The 20,944-nt window shown below is 41.7% G+C and overlaps 1 protein-coding gene across 3 annotated transcripts; it reads left to right on the top strand.

The window, feature by feature from the left end:
• The first annotated feature begins 2,020 nt into the window (after window positions 1–2,020).
• Window positions 2,021–20,784, top strand: LOC120059333 (PHD finger protein 20-like). 3 transcript variants are annotated; one of them, XM_039008313.1, is made up of 19 exons: window positions 2,022–2,169; window positions 9,821–9,925; window positions 10,039–10,210; window positions 12,162–12,246; window positions 12,354–12,430; window positions 12,518–12,914; window positions 13,201–13,284; window positions 13,384–13,506; window positions 13,826–13,885; window positions 13,962–14,210; window positions 15,960–16,097; window positions 16,214–16,297; window positions 16,535–16,687; window positions 16,975–17,144; window positions 17,279–17,378; window positions 17,477–17,672; window positions 17,808–18,270; window positions 18,424–18,634; window positions 18,810–20,784. In XM_039008313.1, exons 2-19 carry the CDS (start codon window positions 9,840–9,842, stop codon window positions 18,953–18,955), a joined length of 2,994 nt encoding a protein of 997 aa, XP_038864241.1. In that variant the 5' UTR covers window positions 2,022–2,169; window positions 9,821–9,839; the 3' UTR covers window positions 18,956–20,784. The 3 variants fall into 3 exon arrangements, with proteins under 3 accessions (XP_038864243.1, XP_038864241.1, XP_038864242.1); XM_039008314.1 differs by having other exon boundaries at window positions 2,023–2,169; window positions 13,201–13,278; XM_039008315.1 differs by lacking the exon at window positions 16,535–16,687 and having other exon boundaries at window positions 2,021–2,169.
• The last annotated feature ends 160 nt before the right edge of the window (window positions 20,785–20,944 follow it).

Genomic DNA, 20,944 nt, shown 5'->3' with positions numbered 1-20,944 from the left:
GAACTCATATGGCAGGCAAAAACCAGGGAAAAAATCCAACCAGGAAGTGGGAAATCTTAGGTTTGTAGGTTTTCAACTCATTGCCTATCGAAGATACAGTGGGATATTGGTCATATTGCACTTCCTAAGGCTTCCACTAGATGTCAACAGTCTTTAGAACCTTGTTTGAAGCTTCTACTGTGAAGTGGGGGTGAATGAGAGGGGATTGAGTCAGAGGTCTGGCAGAGAGCCACGAGCTGACCATGCGCGTTCACGTGAGAGTTAGCTTGAGTTCCATTGCATTTCTAAAGACAAAGGAATTCTCCGGTTGGAACATTATTGAAGATTTATGATTAAAAACATCCTAAAGATTGATTCTATACATCGTTTGACATGTTTCTACGGACTGTAACGGAACTTTTTGACTTTTCGTCTGCTCGCGCGTCATGAATTTGGATTTGTGAACTCAAGGCGCGAACAAAAAGGAGGTATTTGGACATAAATTATGAACTTTATCGAACAAATCAAACATTTATTGTGGAACTGGGATTCCTGGGAGTGCATTCTGATGAAGATCATGAAAGGTAAGTGAATATTTATAATGCTATTTCTGACTTCTGTTGACTACACAACATGGCGGATATCTGTTTGGCTTGTTTTGGTCTCTGAGCGCTGTACTCAGATTACTGCATGTTGTGCGTTTTCGGTAAAGCTTTTTTGAAATCTGACACAGCGGTTGCATTAAGGAGAAGTTTATCTAAAGTTCCATGTATAACACTTGTATTTTCATCAACATTTATGATGAGTATTTCTGTAAATTGATGTGGCTCTCTGCAAAATCACCGGATGTTTTTGGAACTACTGAACATAACGCGCCAATGTATACTGAGATTTTTGGATATAAATATGAACTTTATCGAACAAAACATACATGTATTGTGTAACATGAAGTCCTATGAGTGTCATCTGATGAAGATCATCAAAGATTAGTGATTAATCTTATCTCTATTTCTGCTTTTTGTGACTCCTCTCTTTGGCTGGAAAAAATGGCTGTGTTTTTCTGTAACTTGGCGCTGAGCTAACATAATCGTTTGTGGTGCATTCGTCGTAAAGCCTATTTGAAATCGGACACTGTGGTGGGATTAACAAGAAGTGGATCTTTAAAATGGTGTAAAATACTTGTATGTTTGAGGAATTTTAATTATGAGATTTCTGTTTTTTGAATTTGGCGCCCTGCACTTTCACTGGCTGTTGTCATATCGATCCCGTTAGCGGGATCTCAGCCATAAGAAGTTTTAATATATAATTTCAAAATGTTCTGAGAAGAACAACATTGGCAGGGCAATTCAAGCATAGCCAATATGCAGTGATAATGTTTTGGTCCTAAAGCCTACTGCACAAACCTCATTGCTACAGAACTGTTTTTAATTGGTTAATTTTGCATAGGCTTACGTTTTTTAAGTCCTGTTTTCAAAAGATCTGAGCAGTAGAGCTTGGTTTGCATTTTGACTCAGTGACCTTGACTCAGAAAAGGTTGGTGACCAGAGCCGCCAGATCCCTCACTTAGTCAAGTGTTTCCTTTATTTTGGCAGTTACCTATACATGCACAGTGTAAAACACAAATTACTCAAATTATAACTACTGAATTTCAATTAAAGAGGACATAAAAAACATTATAGTTCAAGTGTAGGACTATGGTAAACATTATTTTTCTTAAAGTCTTGATAGGTTCATCATGCCATCTACCAAAGCCTGTACAGTAGTACAGTGGGATATTTTAGCACAAAGGGGAATTAAAATGGAATAGAATAGAAAAGTAAACTTAACAAATGTATGGATCATCATCACTGTGTAGCCTATATTTTCTTTCTCTCTCTTCTCTGAGACAAAAATAATGAGAGCAAGCAATGTGAACCCCCCCTAAAAAAAAAAGTTCTCTAACAAAAAGTTACATTTCATAATAGAAAGAAATCGAACATTCTAGATCCACTTCTTGTTCTTGAGCTAGGAGGCAGACAGAGGGGAATAGCAGTTGCGCACGCGCAAAGGTTCGCCACTTAGTAACGGAGGCAGCGCTTTCGGAGTGTGGACGAGAAACAAACTGCGTTGGCCGAGAAGCACGTTGCTCCAAGGAAGGACTTGTAAGTGAAGTAGGCTTCATCCACGAGAAGAAACAACAAGGAGCTCGAGGTAAGCGTCTAGTTACTTTGTAATGTAAATATGTCTTACACAATGTATCATTTAAATGTTAAACTACAATGACATGTGTTTGGGTGGCAGGCATGATTCTTCTGTGGATATTAAACTTGTCCGCACGCGTGCGGAATGTTGTTTCATGATGGAGTATTGTTAGCTAATGTAACGTTTGCTAGTTACAGCAAGATCATTTGTTTAGGTTAAAGTTGATCAACTCAAGTGAAGCATCGAATTGCACTGATTATTTTTGTTTGCGGCATGTTGCAACTCTTCTTCAGATATGGAGTTTTCTGTGTGTTCTCGAGCTGTGGTTAATTGCTTACTCTGCAACTAGACAGTACAGCAGAAGCAGGTCTACAAGGCCCGGCAAAGTAAATAGCTAATTGACAGCGGCTGCGTCCTATGAAATGTCTATCTTCGGATCTGTCATCAGCTTCTACCCAATGAGCTTATTCGACATCGGGGCAGCTGCATTAGCAAAACGCGGACACTAGCTTTTTGTTTTTACATAATTATATGGTTTTCACTGTTTAACATCATATTTACGTTATGAGGTTAACGTTAGTGAAGAAAGCGTTATTTGTAAAGGAAATAATTGTGCGGCAGTTATGTCGACGTTGCACGCACGTTTCATCCGCGAGCTTGTTGAGTCAGATAATTATATAATCTGATCTGTCGCTGTTTTTGATAGCATGTTTTAATAAATCTGAGTTATTTAACGTCATCTTAAATGCGCTGTATAATTGCATTTTTTTTTTTATTCTCATCAAATCAGTTTTGTTAGAGCTTCTGAGAATGTAAACAACATTGGAACTCATTGTGCGCCATTTGCGTTACTTTTGTCAGGCTTGTTCTGTCTATCACTCAATGCTGCGCATGTCATAAAAATCTACAGAGGCCTATCATGGCCAGTTTTGGAGGGATTTGCTGCTTTATAAATACTAGCAAAATGTTGTTACTTTCTATTCTTCAAAATTGATTTTATTCCAGTCATGTCAATGCTTAAAATGGCTAAGCATCATTCATGCACACATACAAATCAGTGTCAGAATTAGCTATACGGTATTGGTCTCCAACTGAAGGTGTCAGTTACACTGAAAAGAGGAAATCCAAGTCAGTCAGTCAGTAGACCCACTGTGGGTATTATGAAAGTATTGTTTATGCTAAAATTAAACCAAGTAGCTTATCATTATAGATGTTACATTGGATTGTTTAAACTATTTCCCTGCTGACATGAGAGAGGATGATAAAAAAAAAAAATTGTTGATGAAGCTGATCAACTGGCATTCTCCACAATTTATGGCCTGATTGCACAACCATCTTCCTCTTGCTGAAATAAGGTCTAGTTGGCATCTTTGGGAAAATATATTTGATTTGATGACTTCGAAATGAAAATGATTTTGATTTGGTGCAGCAGTTGAATGGGGTTTTCAGAGTCTGAAATGCAGAGTAACAGATAAGTGCTGTTTTAGTTCTCTGCTGACAGTATCATCTAAGCCCAGACAGACATTCCCAGACTCAATTGAGTCAATAAGGCAGCATTTATACAGGCAGCCCAATTTTGACCTTTTTTTCTCCCCCAATAATTTGACTTTTGACCAATCGCATCAGATCTTTTCACATCTGATCGTTTTCAGAGCTGATCTGATTGGTCCAAAGACCAATTAGTGAAGAAATATCAGAATTGGGCTGCCTGACAAGCGCAGCCAAATGCATGCTTTAGTTCTACTTATAACCCCAGTAACACCTCGATCACACCGACAGCGTCATTGTGTTTTGATACACCAGAAGTACATTCATTTCCAATGGAACGCTGCGTTTGCCTTGCAGCATTGCATTGCAGAGGCAGTTGCAGTGCATTCTGTGTGGTGCATACGTTGGATTTATCGAACATATGCGTAGACGGCTTAACAGAAATGGTAGTAAGAGGGGATTGTTGAACTTTTGTTGCACACACATCCAGATGATGCTGTGTACCATTTTACGCAATGACACTGTAGGTGTGATCAAGGCATAAGCAGTGTCAAATTACACTTTAGCTAATAGCATGGGAGTACTGTGTTATTTTGGAGGAATAGCTGTGATCAGCACTTTTACCCTATGTGTTGTGCTGTTAAAAATTGGAGAAGAAAGTTGCTGTTGGAGTAGTAGTTAGGAATGTGCATCTTTCCCTTTCAAGATGCGTATCTAGAGACATGGGCTCCGATACAATACAATAATGATACGTTTTAGTTTGAAATGATTCAGTTCGATAAGATTTGATGCACTAGGGCTGGGCAGTATACTGTATCTACTGGTATTGATGCACGGACCGGTTTGGGTTTTTACTTCACCTTCTATAACAGTATTTGAGTGTTTGGTTTGTTGAATGTGATACAGAGTGTGTAACGTTTACTTTGCTACTTTGAATCATTTCTCCCTGCTCGCTTTCCACGCAGACCTAGCCCCGCCCCCTGTCACTCAAGGAGTGCATTTGTTCCTCGACCACGAAACACTTGCGTTCAGTCTGTATGGTCAATGCAGCACATGCAACAATGTTATTATGCTATTTTCCCATAGCTTCTTAATATACATCCACTAGTGTTTTAGAATTATACTATTAGTTTGTTACTTACATTTGCAACAAAATAGTTGGTCTTTTCTTACCAAGTTGGGCTTAAATTGTGTTAGCTGCTAATCGCTAGTTAGTTAGCTGGCTGGCTGGCTAGCTAGCCAATAAATGTACTGAGTCAGAGCAAAGGTAACTAGCTAAACAACCGGATAATACCAGTGATGGTGTAAACCTAAATCAGCATGTTTGTGCAACCGCATCTTCTAAATCAAAGAGGAACGTGCAAAGCATGAGTACGTTAGCTTCATGAAGTAGCTAAGGGAACATTCAATGTAGCCAAAGATTATAGGAAACACTTATCAACACTTTGGTTCATACCCTGCCACAATAACTCCTCCCTGGCATTTTCATTTGTTGTCATGTCAAACACAGTGCCCATTATTATACACTGTGCCCACATATTCTAACTATAGAATTAGAATAAGCATTCTATTTCCATGATTCCAACAGTTCACCAAGGTGTTTTGCTCTAAATCTTAAGTCAAATCAAAATGGCAACATTTGGTTAAAAACTAGGCCTAGATTGTTTTTACACTGCCACGTAGGGCTGCACGATATGGGCAAACAATCTCAAATGAGTACAGGAAATGGAGAAATTGAAAATACATAATTATTTTTAGTTTAATTGAACAGTAGCAGCCTGTTTTTTGTCTCCCCACTTTGGTTCTGAAATCACCATCACCCACTAATGAACTGGTCAATTTGTCAGATTAAGTGTTTGAGCTAGTAATGTATCAATATTTATTGTTTACAAATTAGCTATGACATGGGCAGTGAATATATAGCACAATTTTGGATTTCATCCCCATCTCATAATCGAATGTTTGTGACGGGTTGAACGTTTTTACGGAGAGCTTCTCTTCTCCTCTCACTGCGGCCATGTAGTGCGCCTCGCAAAAGTGATTGTTCTTTATGGAATTATCAACTTTACACTATGTATAAAAAAAAAAAAAAACTTATTTAACTTTAAAGAAAAACTATTGCTTATGGTGAACCTGAACAATCAAAATAACATCTATTTTAATCCCTGTTCAGCAGATGGCCTATATCCAAATCAGAATTGTCTCCAGTAGCATATTTTTATTCCAGTAAAACACCATTTTCAACAGTGCATAGATAACAACCTAGCAAATTACATAGGCTTTATTAGAGTCGCAACCTAAAGTCACCCAAGCCATTTTAGCATTTGAATGCTGAAGGTGCAGCATAGATGTGCAAGATCAGGAACAGGCCGCCTACCTTACTTTGGTCAGCATGAGAAAACTGGGCACTGTTTGACTAGGCTACTGATATTGCCTGTGGTTGTTTGGCAAGCATGCAACATCACTTGTAGACCAATGACTGTCAATGCAGTTACATCAGGCCATGCTCCAGGATGACATGCCTGAGGGGGCATTTTAAATCCATGGGGGTGGCGCAACTAGTATTGCTTTAGAGCCTTAACAACATAAGGTATATTGTCCTACTGCTGTTCAAATGTACAAAAACGTACAGTGCATTTGGAAAGTATTCAGATCCCTTCACCTTTTCCACATTTTGTTACGTTACAGCCTTATTCTAAAATAGACAAAAATAAATGTTTTTCTCATCAATCTACACACAGAACCCCATAATGTCAAAGCAAAAACAGGTTTTATACATTTTAGCAAATGTATAAAAAAAAATAGTATTCAGGCCCTTTGCTATGAGACTCAAAATTGAGCTCCGGTGCATCCTGTTTCCTTTTATCCATCCTTGAGACGTTTCTACAACTGGATTGGTGTCCACCTGTGGTAAATTCAATTGAGTGGACATGATTTGGAAAGGCACACACCTGTCTATATAAGGTCCCACAGTTGACAGTGCATGTTAGAGCAAAAACCAAGCCATGAGGTCGACGGAATTGTCCATAGAGCTCCGAGACAGGATTGTGTCGTGGCACAGATCTGGGGAAGGGTACCAAAACATTTCTGCAGCACTGGAGGTCCTGAAGAACACAGTGGCCTCCATTCTTAAATGGAAGAAGTTTGGAACCACCAAGACTTTTCCTAGAGCTGGCCACCCGGACAAACTGAGCAATTGGGGGAGAAGGACCTTGGTCAGGGATGTGACCAAGAACTCGATGGTCACTGACAGAGCTCCAGAGTTCTTCTGTGGAGATGGGAGAACCTTCCAGAAGGACAACCGTCTCTGCAGCACTCCACCAATCAGGCCTTTATGGTAGAGTGGCCAGACAGAAGATACTCTTCATTAAAAGGCACATGACAGCCTGCTTGGAGTTTGCCAAAAGGCACCTGAAGGACTCTGACCATGAGAAACAAGATTCTCTGATTTGATGATGCAAGATTGACCTCTTTGGCCTGAATGCCAAGCGTCATGTCTGGAGGAAACCTGGCACAATCCCTACGGTGAAGCATGGTGTTGGCAGCATTATGCTGTGGGGATGTTTTTCAGCGGCAGGGACTTCAGAATCGGGTGGAAAGATGAGCGGCGCAAAGTAGAGATCCTTGATGATAAACCTAATCCAGAGCGCTCCGGACCTGAGACTGGAGCGAAGGTTCACCTTACAACAGGACAATGACCCTAAGCACTCAACCAAGACAACGCAAGTTTCTGAATGTCATTGAGTTGCCTAGCCAGAGCCCGGACTTGAACCCGTCAAACATCTCTGGAGGGACTTGAAATAGCTGTGCAGCAACGCTTCCCATCCAACCTGACAGAACTCGAGAGGATCTGTGGAGAAGAATGGGAGAAACTCCCCAAATACAGGTGTGCCAAGCTTATAGTTTCATACCCAAGAAGACTGGCAGCGATAACAGCCTACGGTGCTAAAACAATGTACTGAGTAAAGGGTCTGAATACTTATGTAAATGTAATATTTCAGTAAAAAAAATATATTAATCTGCAAAAAGTTCTAAACCAGTTTTTGCATTGTTATTGTGTGTAGATTAATGAGTGGGAGAAAAACATCAATTTCAGAATAAGGCTGTAATGTGAAAAAGTGAAGGTGTCTGAATACTTTCCGAATGCACTGTACACAACTGTAATTTTGCACACGAAAGCACGTGATGGGAAGGTCACGTGACCTACAAGCGCAATGGTCAGAAGACTCTGAAGCTCCTGCTGACAATTCCTAATTCTATATTTTATTCAGGTTATCTAATTCAACTATTTATACTTTCTAGTTTAAAATTCGGTGGAAATGTCTGGGGTCAAGAAACAAATGGGTTCGCCTACCAAAGTGGCAACCTCAACGCTACAAGTTACTACTGATGCTAGTATTAGCAACACCATTTCGATGGCTTTAGCTGAACAACAAGACCGGATGGAGGCGGTGGTTCAACGTGCTGATGGTGCAGCAATTCAAGGAGTGAGGGACCAAGTTGCTACCTTGCAAGATAAGTTGGACACCCACATGGGAGTAGTTCGAGCGCTAATAGAAAAGGGGGATCGCATTCAGACTGAGGCAAGGGGTCTAAAAAGGGATGTGAACCTCTGCACTTTGGAACGAGAAGATGCGGTTCAAAATGGCGTCGCTTGAGGATCAACACAGACACAACGTGAGGGTCTCTGTGATTGCTACAAACCGGGAGGGAGGTGATGCAATTGCTTTCCTGCAAGAAATCCTTCCCAAATGGATTCCGTCATTTGGTACTACTCCGATTCAAATGGAACGGGTCCACAGGGTCTACAAACAAAATGCAAAGGACAACCCCCAGACCATGGTCTTCAATGTTTTCAGATACCAAGACCGCAACAATGTTCTGCAAGGAGCCTGTGAAGCAAGAAAGAATGCGCCCATCCAAGATGCCTGGAGAACCATACCTTGTTATGCGGACTACAGCATTTGCAGATGTCCAGAGGGAATTGTACTCGTAGGGCATACCCTCTTTTCTGATCTATCCTGCCACCCTGCAACTTACTTTCATTGGTGAGCAACTCTCCTTCACCTCGGCAAAAGAGGCAGTAGAATTTCGGAGAAGTTTTCCAGGCGACGGGTCTACAGGCTACCCCACAAAGAGTGCTTTCCTTTACGGAAGTCGAGGAAGGGCCTGGACAGCAGTATGCAACTGGGCGCTAAAGATGCAGCTAACCTGCTAGCTAACGTTTAGTTGACTACTCAACTCTTATCCATCGTTGTTTTGGACAGGAACTTCTCCTAGTACCGGGACTGAATAAAATCTATTCCAATCAGGTTATCCAAACAAAACAACTAAAAAGTAGAAAAATGAAAGGCGATATAGTCGAGAGAAATTACACTTGAAGCTGTGAAGCCAAACTGGGGGAAAAAAACAGTGGTTTAGGGAAATAGGTACCCATTAAGTGATTAATGTTAATCACCCCAAATGCTAGCAACATCAATCTCTACTAATCACGTTAACTTCAACATACCTCCATTTAAATATCGTTGAAACGTTAGGTAGTCCGAAGATTGCTGCAAATCCATGGTTTCAAACAGTGAAAACATTACCATATGTTTTATAATACGGTACTAAATAATAAATTACATCAAATAATGCGTCCAAAATAAAGTCAACATGTTGAACCAGCCTCCAGCTCCGCTAGCCAGCTAATTTTAATCCTGGAGCTAAGGATTAATTGATGCACTCCCATCTTAAACATTTGAATCGGGGACTGATGCATATTTGCGAATTGTTCGATCACTATTAGTAGTTCTATGTAATTACGAGACACCAGTCAGCAGGTTTACTGAGACTGGAGGACCAGGGAGATGGATGCTCTGCTAGATTGGGGTGCTGGATGGCAGTACATGCAGAACTGATTTCAACCATTAGTCAGACACCTGTTGATTTCTGAATTGGCCCTAGTGACTTGGATGATCAAAAGACGTATTGTACGTTTTCAGTTGAGTGATGTCAGCAAATGGTGCTTCAAAGATGGGATGTCTTCATAACTCCAGACTGTTTTTTCCCCCTGTTGAAATTATACAATGTGCTGGTGTGGCAATGAGCTTCCTGCAGTTGTCATGGCCAGTTCATGTGGAGATTTGACATAATGCTAGTCTCGTTTTGATGTTCTTCTGCTGTTCTACAGGTAGGCCTTGAATGTGCCCATGATGACCAAGACTCCTCCCGACAGAAGAGGGATCACCTTTGAGGTGGGAGCACAGCTGGAGGCTCGCGACAACCTGAAGAACTGGTCAGTGTCATTTCCACCTGATTACTGTCTGGTCAGGTTTCTAATGTTCATGCCCTATTGTTCTTGTCTAGCATTATCAGTCTTATTGAACATCCTAACTCTCTACTGCTCAGGTACCAGGCCAGCATAGAGAAGATAGACTATGAGGACGAGAAGGTTCTGATCCACTACCGTCAGTGGAGCCACCGCTATGATGAGTGGTTTGACTGGACCAGCCCCTACCTGAGGCCCCTGGACAGGATCCAGTTGAGGAGAGAGGGTCTGCAGGACAAACGGCCCAGCCCGGTGAGGGAGACTAGTACTCTGACATAATGTTGTTACCCTAGACCAGTGGTTCCCAAATCTTTTTTTTATAGTCCCGTACCCCTTCAAACATTCAACCTCCAGCTGCGTACCCCTCCTAGCACCGGGGTCAGCGCCCTCTCAAATGTTGTTTTTTGCCATCATTGTAAACCTGCCCCACACACACTATACAATACATTTATTAAACATAAGAATGAGTGAGTTTGTCACAACCCGGCTCGTGGGAAGTGACAGAGCTCTTATAGGACCAGGACACAAATAATAATAATCAGTAATTTTGCTTTTTTATTTAGCCATCTTACATATATAACCTTATTTGTTCATCAAAAATTGTGAATAACTCACCACAGGTTAATGAGAAGGGTGTGCTTGAAAGAATGCACATTACTCTGCAATGTTGGGTTGTATTGGAGAGAGTCTCCGTCTTAAATCATTTCCCACACATATTAGTTTTCATGCTAGTGAGGGCCGAGAATCCACTCTCACATAGGTATGTGGTTGCAAAGGGCATCAGTGTCTTAACAGCGCGATTTGCCAAGGCAGGATACTCTGAGCGCAGCCCTATCCAGAAATCTGGCAGTGGCTTCAGATTTAAATTCAAATTCACAGAATCGCTTGTTGCAATTTCGATGAGGCTCTCTTGTTCAGATATTGGTAAGTGGACTGGAGGTAGGGCATGAAAGGGATAACGAATCCAGTTTGTCGTCCATTTCGGGAAAGCACCTGCGTAATTGCGCACCCAGCTCACTCAGGTGCTTCGCTATATCACATTTGACATAGTCCGTAAGCTTGTTCATTTGCACAAACAAAATCATACAATGATGGAAAGACCTATCTGTTGTCCTTGTTAATGCAGACAGAAAACTGCTCCAACTTAATCATAGCCTCAATTTTGTCCCGCACATTGAATATAGTTGCGGAGAGTCCCTGTAATCCTAGATTCAGATCCTTCAGGCGAGGAAAAACAACACCCAGATAAGCCAGTTGTCTGAGAAACTCGTCATCATGCAAGCTGTCAGACAAGTGAAAATTATGGTCAGTAAAGAGAACTTTAAGCTCGTTTCTCAATTCAAAATACTTTGCCCCTTGATAACCAGCGTATGTTGTAAAAGTGTTACATGGTCGCTGCCCATATCATTGCATAATGCAGAAAATACACAAGAGTTCAGGGGCCTTGCTTTAACAAAGTTAACCATTTTCACTGTAGTGTCCAAAATGTCTTTCAAACAGTCAGGCATTCCCTTGGCAGCAAGAGCCTCTTGGTGGATGCTGCAGTGTACCCAAGTGGCGTCGGGAGCAACTGCTTGCACGCCGCGCATTACAACTCCACTATGTCTCCCTGTCATGGCTTTTGCGCAATCAATACAGATACCAACACATCTTGACCACAAGTCCATTTGACATCACAAAGCTGTCCTGTACTTTAAAAATATCCATTCATGTTGTCCTGGTTTGCAGAAGAGGATGTCTTCCATAATAAACGTAACAGACATATACCAGGAGCTGTGTCAGGCCCGCCACATCTGACTAATCCAGCTGTAACGCATATCATTTACTGCCTTGTATGCGAAGCAGTAATTGTTTCAAAACATCTCCCGCCATGTCACTGATGCATTGTGAAACAGTGTTGTTTGAGGAAGGCATTGTCTGTATAGTTTTTTGGGCTTCTTCCTGGTAGCAGGAAGTCCTCCACAATAGTATGGGGCTTGCCTGTCCTAGCCACTCTGTAGCTCACAATATAAGACGCTTCTAGCCCCTTCGTATTAATGGTATATGTTGCTTTTATATAAGTCTTACTACTCGAGAGTCGTCTTAAAATCTCGCTCAAACTTCCGTGGCTTATTTTTCAAATTGTCATGTTTTGTTTCTAAGTCTGGTTGAACTTCATGACTTTGAATATCAGATTAGTGTTTAACTTTTATTTCCCTTCCAGGTGTTTCGGGTGAATGAGAAAGTCTTGGCCTGTTGGGTAGACTGCCGCTACTATCCTGCTAAGGTTCTGGAAGTCAAAAGAGATGGTGGGTCCTACACTTCCACTGGAAAGAATCAATTGTTCAATCAGAAATGCATTGCATTCTAGTTACATTGGGTAAACATTCTTACCATGTTTGTGTCTTCTCTTCAGCTTCCTACACTGTGAAGTTTTTTGATGGAGTAGTCAAGACTCTTAAGCCAACCAAAGTAAAGCCATATAAGAAAGAGGTGAGAGCTCCATGTGATTGTTAGTTCATGGTGTGAGAGGATGGTTGATGGGGTTACCTTACAGTTTTATGTCTCAAATGTGAATAGAATTGGAAAGCCAGGGAGAGGGACATAACTCAAAGTGAGCAGAGCAGTGGGAAAGAGGAGAACAGGAAATCCCTGAGCGATGAATCCAAAAGTGGCTCTTCAGACCTGGATGGAGAGAGCAACGGAGAGGAAAAAACGCTGAATGGCAACTTTGAGACCTGTGGACAGAAAGGGAACCTAAACGGAGAAGAGGGGGAAAAGGGGGCAGGAGGAGGGAAGAGAGAAGAGCCACAAGCCAAAGAAAATGGGCAGGTTGTCCAAACTAAAAAGGAAAATGTGAATGTAGAAGGGGAGCGAGTGATGCGCAGTACCAAACAGCAGGGGGAGAAGAAAGAAGAGTGTGCATCGGGACAGAGTCCCCAGCTGCCCAGGGGGAACCGGTACCGACCCTCTGAAGGTATGTAAGGCTTTGACAGTGAAACAATGGAAAACTCCTTAAACATTTCAGAATCATTAGATTGAAATTGAAAGTGTCGCATGGTTGTGCTCAAGTCCTAATGGGAAAGGAAAGATGATAGCATGGCTTCGCTTTTGTGAAGAACCAGAAAGTTAAATTGAATCGTTGCTTAGAGCGTATTAGGACAGGTTCAGTATCTTGTTGCTTGATGGTTAAGTGGATGAAGTCAACAATGAGGGGAGAATAATGTCCGTCTCACTGACCTTTCGGTTCTTGTTGTTTACAGAAAGTCAACGTGAACTGAGGAAGAGGAGGGTGTCTCTTGTACAGATGCCACCACCAAAGAGGAGAAGGCCAGACACAAGTAAGGGTCTGCATCTAATCTATGACTTGTTGCGTGTTACTGACATTCAAAGCCCTGTGTGTCCTTTGTTTATAACTCCTGTCCTTTCTGCCCTTCCCTCTCCAGACAGAAACAGCCAGTCTCAGCAAGCAGGATCAGATTCCGTCCCAGCGTCCTCAGCATTAACTCCAGACCAGACAAACACCCAGACATCCACAGACGCTGGTATCGAAGCCCCATCAGATATAGGTAAATAAGATGGAGATGAATATGCTCATAGATAAGACAATCGGCAGGTGTTTAGGAGACTTCTTGAGCTGTCCTAACAACTTCTGACTATTTGAATACGGGTAGGAGTGCTGATCTAGGATATATTTAGCTTTTTAGATAATAATGAGTAACATAACATGGACAGGGGGGACCTGATCCTAGATCAGCACTCAGACTGAGGCGCTTTATGAATACAGGCCCAGCTCTTACATTGAGATGTGAGATGAAACTTATTTCGGGATCTGTCAACTCCGTGCCAAAAAAAGCTACAGTTGATCTATTGTATGTCTCTTTACAGAATCAATACTGAAACGCCAAGTCCATCTGCCTACCACCCACAAGTACAGCAGAGAGCCATGTGAGTACAGCCTCATTAACACGCACACGCACAACTTCCATTAAATTACATGTTGTTCCTTGTATCTCTACCTTAGTGTATCGAGTCATCAAAAACCAGCCGCCCCCAATCCTCTCCATTGAACTGGACCACAACCCCTTCAAGTGCAAGGCCCCTGGCTGTCTGAAGTCCTTCCGGAAGGCCTCTCTCCTGCACTACCACGTCAAGTACTACCATGCAGACAGCGAGCACGCCTCTGAGTGCAGCATGCAAACCCGGGCCTCAGAGAAGCAGGTTGGCTCTCAGGAGACACCCAGGAGGAGACGCACCATGTCAGGGTCTATACGTGAGTAGTAGCACTCCGCCCCAGGGATCAACAAACCTGAGCTCAATCATACTACAGTTAGTTGAAGTCGGAAGTTTACATACACTTAGGTTGGGGTCCTTAAAACTCGTTTTTCAACCACTCCACAAGTCGGTTAGGACATCTACTTTGTGCATGACACAAGTAATTTTTCCAACAATTGTTTACAGACAGATTATTTCACTGTATCACAATTCCAGTGGGCCTGAAGTTTACCGTACATACACTAAGTTGACTGTGCCTTTTTAAACAGCTTGGGAAATTCCAGAAAATGATGTCATGGCTTTAGAAGCTTCTGATTCTTATTGAATCATTTGAGTCAATTGGAGGTGTAGCTGTGGATGTATTTCAAGGCCTACCTTCAAACTCAGTGCCTCTTTGCTTAACATCATGGAAAAATCAAAATAAATCAGCCAAGACCTCAGAAAAAAAATTGTGGACCTCCACAAGTCTGGTTTATCCTTGGGAGCAATTTCCAAGCGCCTGAAGGTACCATGTTCATTTGTACAAACAATAGTACGCAAGTATAAACACCATGGGACCATGCAGCCGTCATACCGCTCAAGAAGGAAATGCGTTCTGTCTCCTAGAGATGAATGTACTTTGGTGCGAAAAATTCTAATCAATCCCAGAACAACAGCAAAGGACCTTGTAAAGATGCTGGAGGAAACGGGTACAAAGTATCTATATCCACAGTAAAACGAGTCCTATATCGACATCACCTGAAAGGCTGCTCAGCAAGGAAGAAGCCACTGCTCCAAAACCGCCATAAAGCCAGACTACAGTTTGCAACTGCATATGAGGACAAAGATCGTACTTTTTGGGAGAAACTGGTCTGATGAAACAAAAATAGAACTGTTTGGCCATAATGACCATCGTTATGTTTGGAGAAAAAAGGGGGAGGCTTGCAAGCCGAAGAACACCATCCCAACCGTGAAGCACGGGGGTGGCAGCATCATGTTGTGGGGGTGCTTTGCTGCAGAAGGGACTGGTGCACTTCACAAAATAGATGGCATCATGATGTGGAAAATTATGTGGATATATTGAAACAACATCTCAAGACATCAGTCAGGAAATGAAAGCTTGGTCGCAAATGGGTCTTCCAAATGGACAATGACCCCAAGCATACTTCCAAAGTTGTGGCTAAATGGCTTAAGGACAACAAAGTCAAGGTATTGGAGTGGCCATCACAAAGCCCTGACCCCAATCCTAGACAATTTGTGGGCAGAACTGAAAAAGCTTGGGCGAGCAAGGAGGCCTACAAACCTGACTCTGTTACACCAGCTCTGTCAGGAGGAATGGGCCAAAATTCATCCAATTTATTGTGGGAAGCTTGTGGAAGGCTACCCAAAATGTTTGACCCAAGTTAAACAATTTAAAGGCAATGCTACCAAATACTAATTGAGTGTGTGTAAACTTCTGCCCACTGGGAATGTGATGAAAGAAATAAAAGCTGAAATAAAGCATTCTCTCTGCTATTATTCTGACATTTCACATTCTTAAAATAAGGTGGTGATCCTAACTGACCTACGACAGGGAATTTGTACTAGGATGAAATGTCAGGAATTGTGAAAAACTGAGTTTAAATGTATTTGGCTAAGGTGTATGTAAACTTCCGACTTCAACTGTACATTATTAACTGACCCAGTTGCTTGTGTGCTGTATATCCATGCATTAACAATAGATGCCTCACATTTGATCTCCTCTGTGCATTGCTCCACTGTACCACAGACTCTCCCCTGGGTGACAGACAGGCTGCTAATGGGATGAACCGTCATCGTCGGAGATCACTGAGTGAGAAAAGGAAGGAGAACCAGCAAACCAACAGTAGACCCCATGAAGATAAAGAATGGAGCTCCAGTGAAACGGGTGAGGAACATTTTATCTCCAATTTTACTATCGTTCTTGACTGAGAATATCAACTTGGGTGTTGAACTACTTTTTATATCTCTGCTTTGCTTACTCAGTTATTTTGTTTACTTCAGGGGAAAAGATTAGAGAGAAGACGGAAAGAGACTTCCTCCTCAATAAACAGAAGAAAAGGAAGAAGACGGGGAGGTCCAAGTCAGGTAAAATGTTGTTGACAGAATGAGTGTGTCTGGAGTCTGCCTTTATCAGTTGACAGTACTTCTTTAGTGAAATCTGATTTGCCTAAATCTATCTGCCTTTAGAAAGCTGGCCACATTCTAACAAAAAATATATTTGGTATGTAATGCTCAGTTAATGTTCCAGATTATTCAGTATTCCACATGAGCTTTGAATGTACTGACCCAGTCTCAAACCTGCATATGCTTTCCCCCTGACAGAGAATACGAATGGTGAGGAGAACATAGGCATCTCCTTATTTAACTCTACTCAGTCCAATCCGAATCTGGTATCCAAATTCTCCCTCTTGCACAAACACAAGTTATCTTACGACTCAAGCCCAGAACACATCACAGATCAGGTGCAAGAGGACGGTGGGTACCAAGACCTTACATCTTCTTTATACTCCTCACTCTGTCCTTTTTGCTTTATTCAGGTTAGCTATTATTCACTATCCTCCTTCCTCTCCACTCAGGCTTGAAGTGGTATCATCATGTTTTAGGGCACTGGTGTTGTCCTATAATAATCAGCTAATTTAAAATATTTTAAAATGTTAGCCTGAGTGTCAAACTACAAATGCTTGGCATATTTGTTTTGGGTCCACTCAAAATCAGACAATTTTGTCAACTAAACATGGTTTTGCTTTCGACCCTCTGAATAGATGAAAGTGATTGGTCCACAGTCAGCGCTGAGTGGAGTGATGAGTACATGGAGGCGGAGCTGGATGTGACCACTCCCATGTCGGAACAGAATGTATCCATGGTGACCAAGGGCTCTGACATAGTGCACTGTGTCTGTGAGGTGGTGGAGGAGAATGATTTCATGATTCAGGTGAAGCTCACCGAGACTCACGTTAGTCACAGAAGAACCGTTAACACAACACTGTTTTGTTGCTTTTTGTTTTTCACGTGTTTTTGCCATTGCATAATCATATGTGAAGTGACAATGTCCTGTCCCTTTCCTAGTGTGATGAATGTCTGTGCTGGCAGCATGGCACCTGCATGGGCCTCTTTGAGCACAATGTGCCTGACACTTATAACTGCTACATTTGCAGAGACCCACCAGGTAATCACACTGTAAACATCTCAATGTAGTATTAGATCTCCAATGGGTTTCCGTTCTTTGACAGTGTACATGAACGTGTATCTTGCCTGTTCTCTCAGCCCAGAGACCGAGCCAGCGTTACTGGTACGACAGGGATTGGCTGAGCAGTGGTCACATGTATGGCCTGTCTTTCCTGGATGAGAACTACTCCCACCAGAACAGGAAGAAGTTAACGGCCACTCACCAGCTCCTGGGTGACGTTCACCATGTCTTTGAGGTGCTCAACGGCCTGCAGCTTAAGATGAGCATCCTCCAGTGAGTACTATGGAAGTTACTGCAAATACTTCCCAAATATGTCATGTTTCACCATTTTGGGTGTGATTGGTTCTTGGATGATCCATCTTCAGTGGCTGTGAATTAGCCCTCACCTCGCTCTATCGTCCTCTACAGGACTCAGACACACTCTGACCTGAAGCTGTGGCGCCAGCCCTGGAAACAGGAGGAGAAGCTTGGTATGAGCTGCAGTATGGCGACCAGCAGGGCCCCTTCACCTGCAGCCAACGACAGAGAGGGGGGCGAAGCGCTAAAGGCAACGTCAGTCTCCGCCCCCTCTGAGAAGGCCAAAAGGGTTCAGATGAGCCCAACATCCTTCCAGGACTCGAACGCTTCCTACATCAGCAGTGAGCACTGCTACCAGAAACCGCGAGCGTACTACCCAGCGGTGGAGCAGAGGCTGGTGGTGGAGACACGGGGAGGCTCTGAGCTGGAGGACAGCCTGAGGAGCACAGAGAACCTGCTCGAACTGGAGCAACGCTATGGTGGCCCACTGGATCCAGACAGAGCCAAACTGTACCCCAGCTCCCTGCTGCAGGACCGGGCCAAGATTCACCCCATTACCCTACAACCAGACAAGGTCTGTACTCTTTCTCTAAAATGATTATGTCAGTAGTGAGATACTTATGGTGAAACAAGTGGTGAAGAGATGCTAGCTGTAAGCTAAAGTAGCTGGATTTATGACAAACTAGTTTCCATGTGACTTAGATGGCATGTTTTGTTCTTTTTCCAGGGTCTTGATCTGTATAAGAAGCTGTATGTGGGTAGGGAGAGTGAAGTAGAGGTGAAGACTGAAGAGGCTGAGCCCAGCCCAGACATAAAGCCAGAACCAGAAAAAGACAATGTGCTGCATCAGCAGTGGCAGATCAACCTTTTGGATCACATAGAGGCCATGCAGAACCAAGTCACACACAGGATGGACCTCATTGAGAAAGAGCTGGATGGTGAGACTTACGCCACACAGATTCTTCATTATAAAGATACAAAAAAAAAATCCTGTCGAAGAAAGATACTTTTCTCATGGATGTAAGGTTTATAGAACTCTTATTTCTCGCTCTTTCGGTCTCTCCCCTTTTTCTTTTCTTCTACCTCCTGCTCCTTCTGACGATTTATCTGCAGTGTTGGAGAGTTGGCTTGACTACACAGGGGAACTGGAGCCTCCTGACCCGTTGACCCGGCTGCCTCAGCTCAAACACCGTATCAGGCAGATGCTCACAGATCTGGGCACTGTGCAGCAGATCTCCCTCTGCTCCTCCAAAACATGAGGGCGCCACTGAGCTCAGCACTTCACCACAGACAGCAGGGCGTAAGCAAGCAATGCTACGGTACAAACGGTTGTTTAGTAGGTTACAGGGACAGAACCTGCTACTACTGATCATTCTAGAATCCACTATCTAAAATGTATGGCATCTTGCAACAATGATACAGTATAGATTGGACTACTTTTCTGAAATGCAAGAAAAATAAGAACATAACCATGTTCAGCGCTTTTGATTGTAAGTTAACCCTTCCTAATAATGTAGTTCTTGTAAAAAATTATTAATACTTGCTTTTGTTTTTGCTAAAATAATCTATCTGCTTTTTGATTAAAGTCAATGAATGACTTGGCTAAAAGGTTGAAATGTAGGCCACTATAGGCTTCATTCTACTGTAATTCTATTAAGATTTGTATTACCTTACCAATGTTTGTTCATTGTAAGCAAATAGGATTTGATGTAGATATTTTCAAGTTTCAAATGCATATTTTGGATCAGGGTTGCAATTAAATGCATATTTTTTTTTAAATAGCTTAATAATGATGTGTTTTAAGATCATAAAAAAATTAGTATTGAAAAAGAGTGAAAGTTCCTTTTTAAAGGGAGGGAAACTATTTTCAAATAAATATTGTCCTGTCTTTTGAACTAGTCCAGAATGTTCTTGAAGTTAATAAATGTTCCCTTCCTCATAAATATTGATGTAGTACAGTACGAGTTATTCTTTAGAGTACATTGTTTGCAAAAGCCTCAATATTGGCAAACTAGATTTTGTCAATTGTAATATTTCTCAGATTTTTAGTTGTGATGTTTGACTTCTCTAACATACAAAAAAAACAATCTTACTGGTTAAGTATCCAGAACTTATTTCATGTTTTTCCATGTGGGCACTGTGCTCTTGTCTTTATATTTATTGTGATTCAGAATTTAATTCATGATTTTGCATTTTTTATTCTTTGTCACACAGTAAGTAATGTGTATGGCACAAGGTGCATAGAGTATAGGACTGTCACAGTATATTTAGTACTGCAATACGCAGTACATGGCCTGTATACTAGTGACTGATGGGTCAGCTTTTTGTTCACCCGCAATTTCTAAGGACTCAATGCTAATAACCCACCTGTAACCACCCGACTGTGGTAAAGAGAACATCTGAGACCCGCACCCGACCCTAACCTGTATATATAGAAAAATGTGTAGGTCCCTTTTTCTTTTGAACAATTACATTTTTCTTAAATATTTCTTGATTTATTTATTGAACATTTAGGACTATTGAATAGTAGCCTAATGTTTTGTAGATTTTTATTACTTTTTCTCCCCCAAACAGTAGCCTAAATTGGCACCTTGTGCAAACTTATGCACTATTGCTCGATAAAAATAAAATAACCTCTACGTAGCCTATAGATATGAATTATACATTTATGAATTCTTTATCTTTGCATGTGAAATGGGTATTGGACATCTGACTTTATTTTGACCCATTTCAGAATTCTTTGTTGTCCCTTACTGTTTTGAATGGTTAATAGTATTTTATTTCAGCTGTACGTTGGCATAGTGTCAGACTTATCAATGTATGTGTTTTTTTTTCTTACTTAGATTGTTTTTCAAGAGTACTGAGATTTAGCTTTACCCAGAGTCCAACACTAGAATTGTGCTATTTTCCCTTGCAAAAAAGATTTGCAGTTTTTAAACTAGTAACTACAGTCAGCTGTGGTATTTTGGACGCAGCATACAGCAGTTGTACTGCACTGGAACTGCAATCTTTTTTTCATACAGGTTTGTTTAAGAAATAATTATTTCAGATTTCCATGCAAGAAAATAAACCAGCTTTATCTAAATTACCTGTAATCTGTATGTTGTTACTCTTGAAATATGGTGGTGAATGAATCAGACTAATACACTATATACAAAAGTATGAGGACACCCTCCTTCAAATTTGTGGATTTGGCAATTTCAGCCACACCCGTTGGTGTATTAAATCGAACACACAGCCATGCAATC

The sequence above is a fragment of the Salvelinus namaycush genome, chromosome 14 (genome assembly GCF_016432855.1).
Source record: "Salvelinus namaycush isolate Seneca chromosome 14, SaNama_1.0, whole genome shotgun sequence".
Classification (NCBI taxonomy): domain Eukaryota; kingdom Metazoa; phylum Chordata; class Actinopteri; order Salmoniformes; family Salmonidae; genus Salvelinus; species Salvelinus namaycush.
Note: the sequence above shows the minus strand (reverse complement) of the source record. Positions and strands in the feature narration are given on the sequence as shown.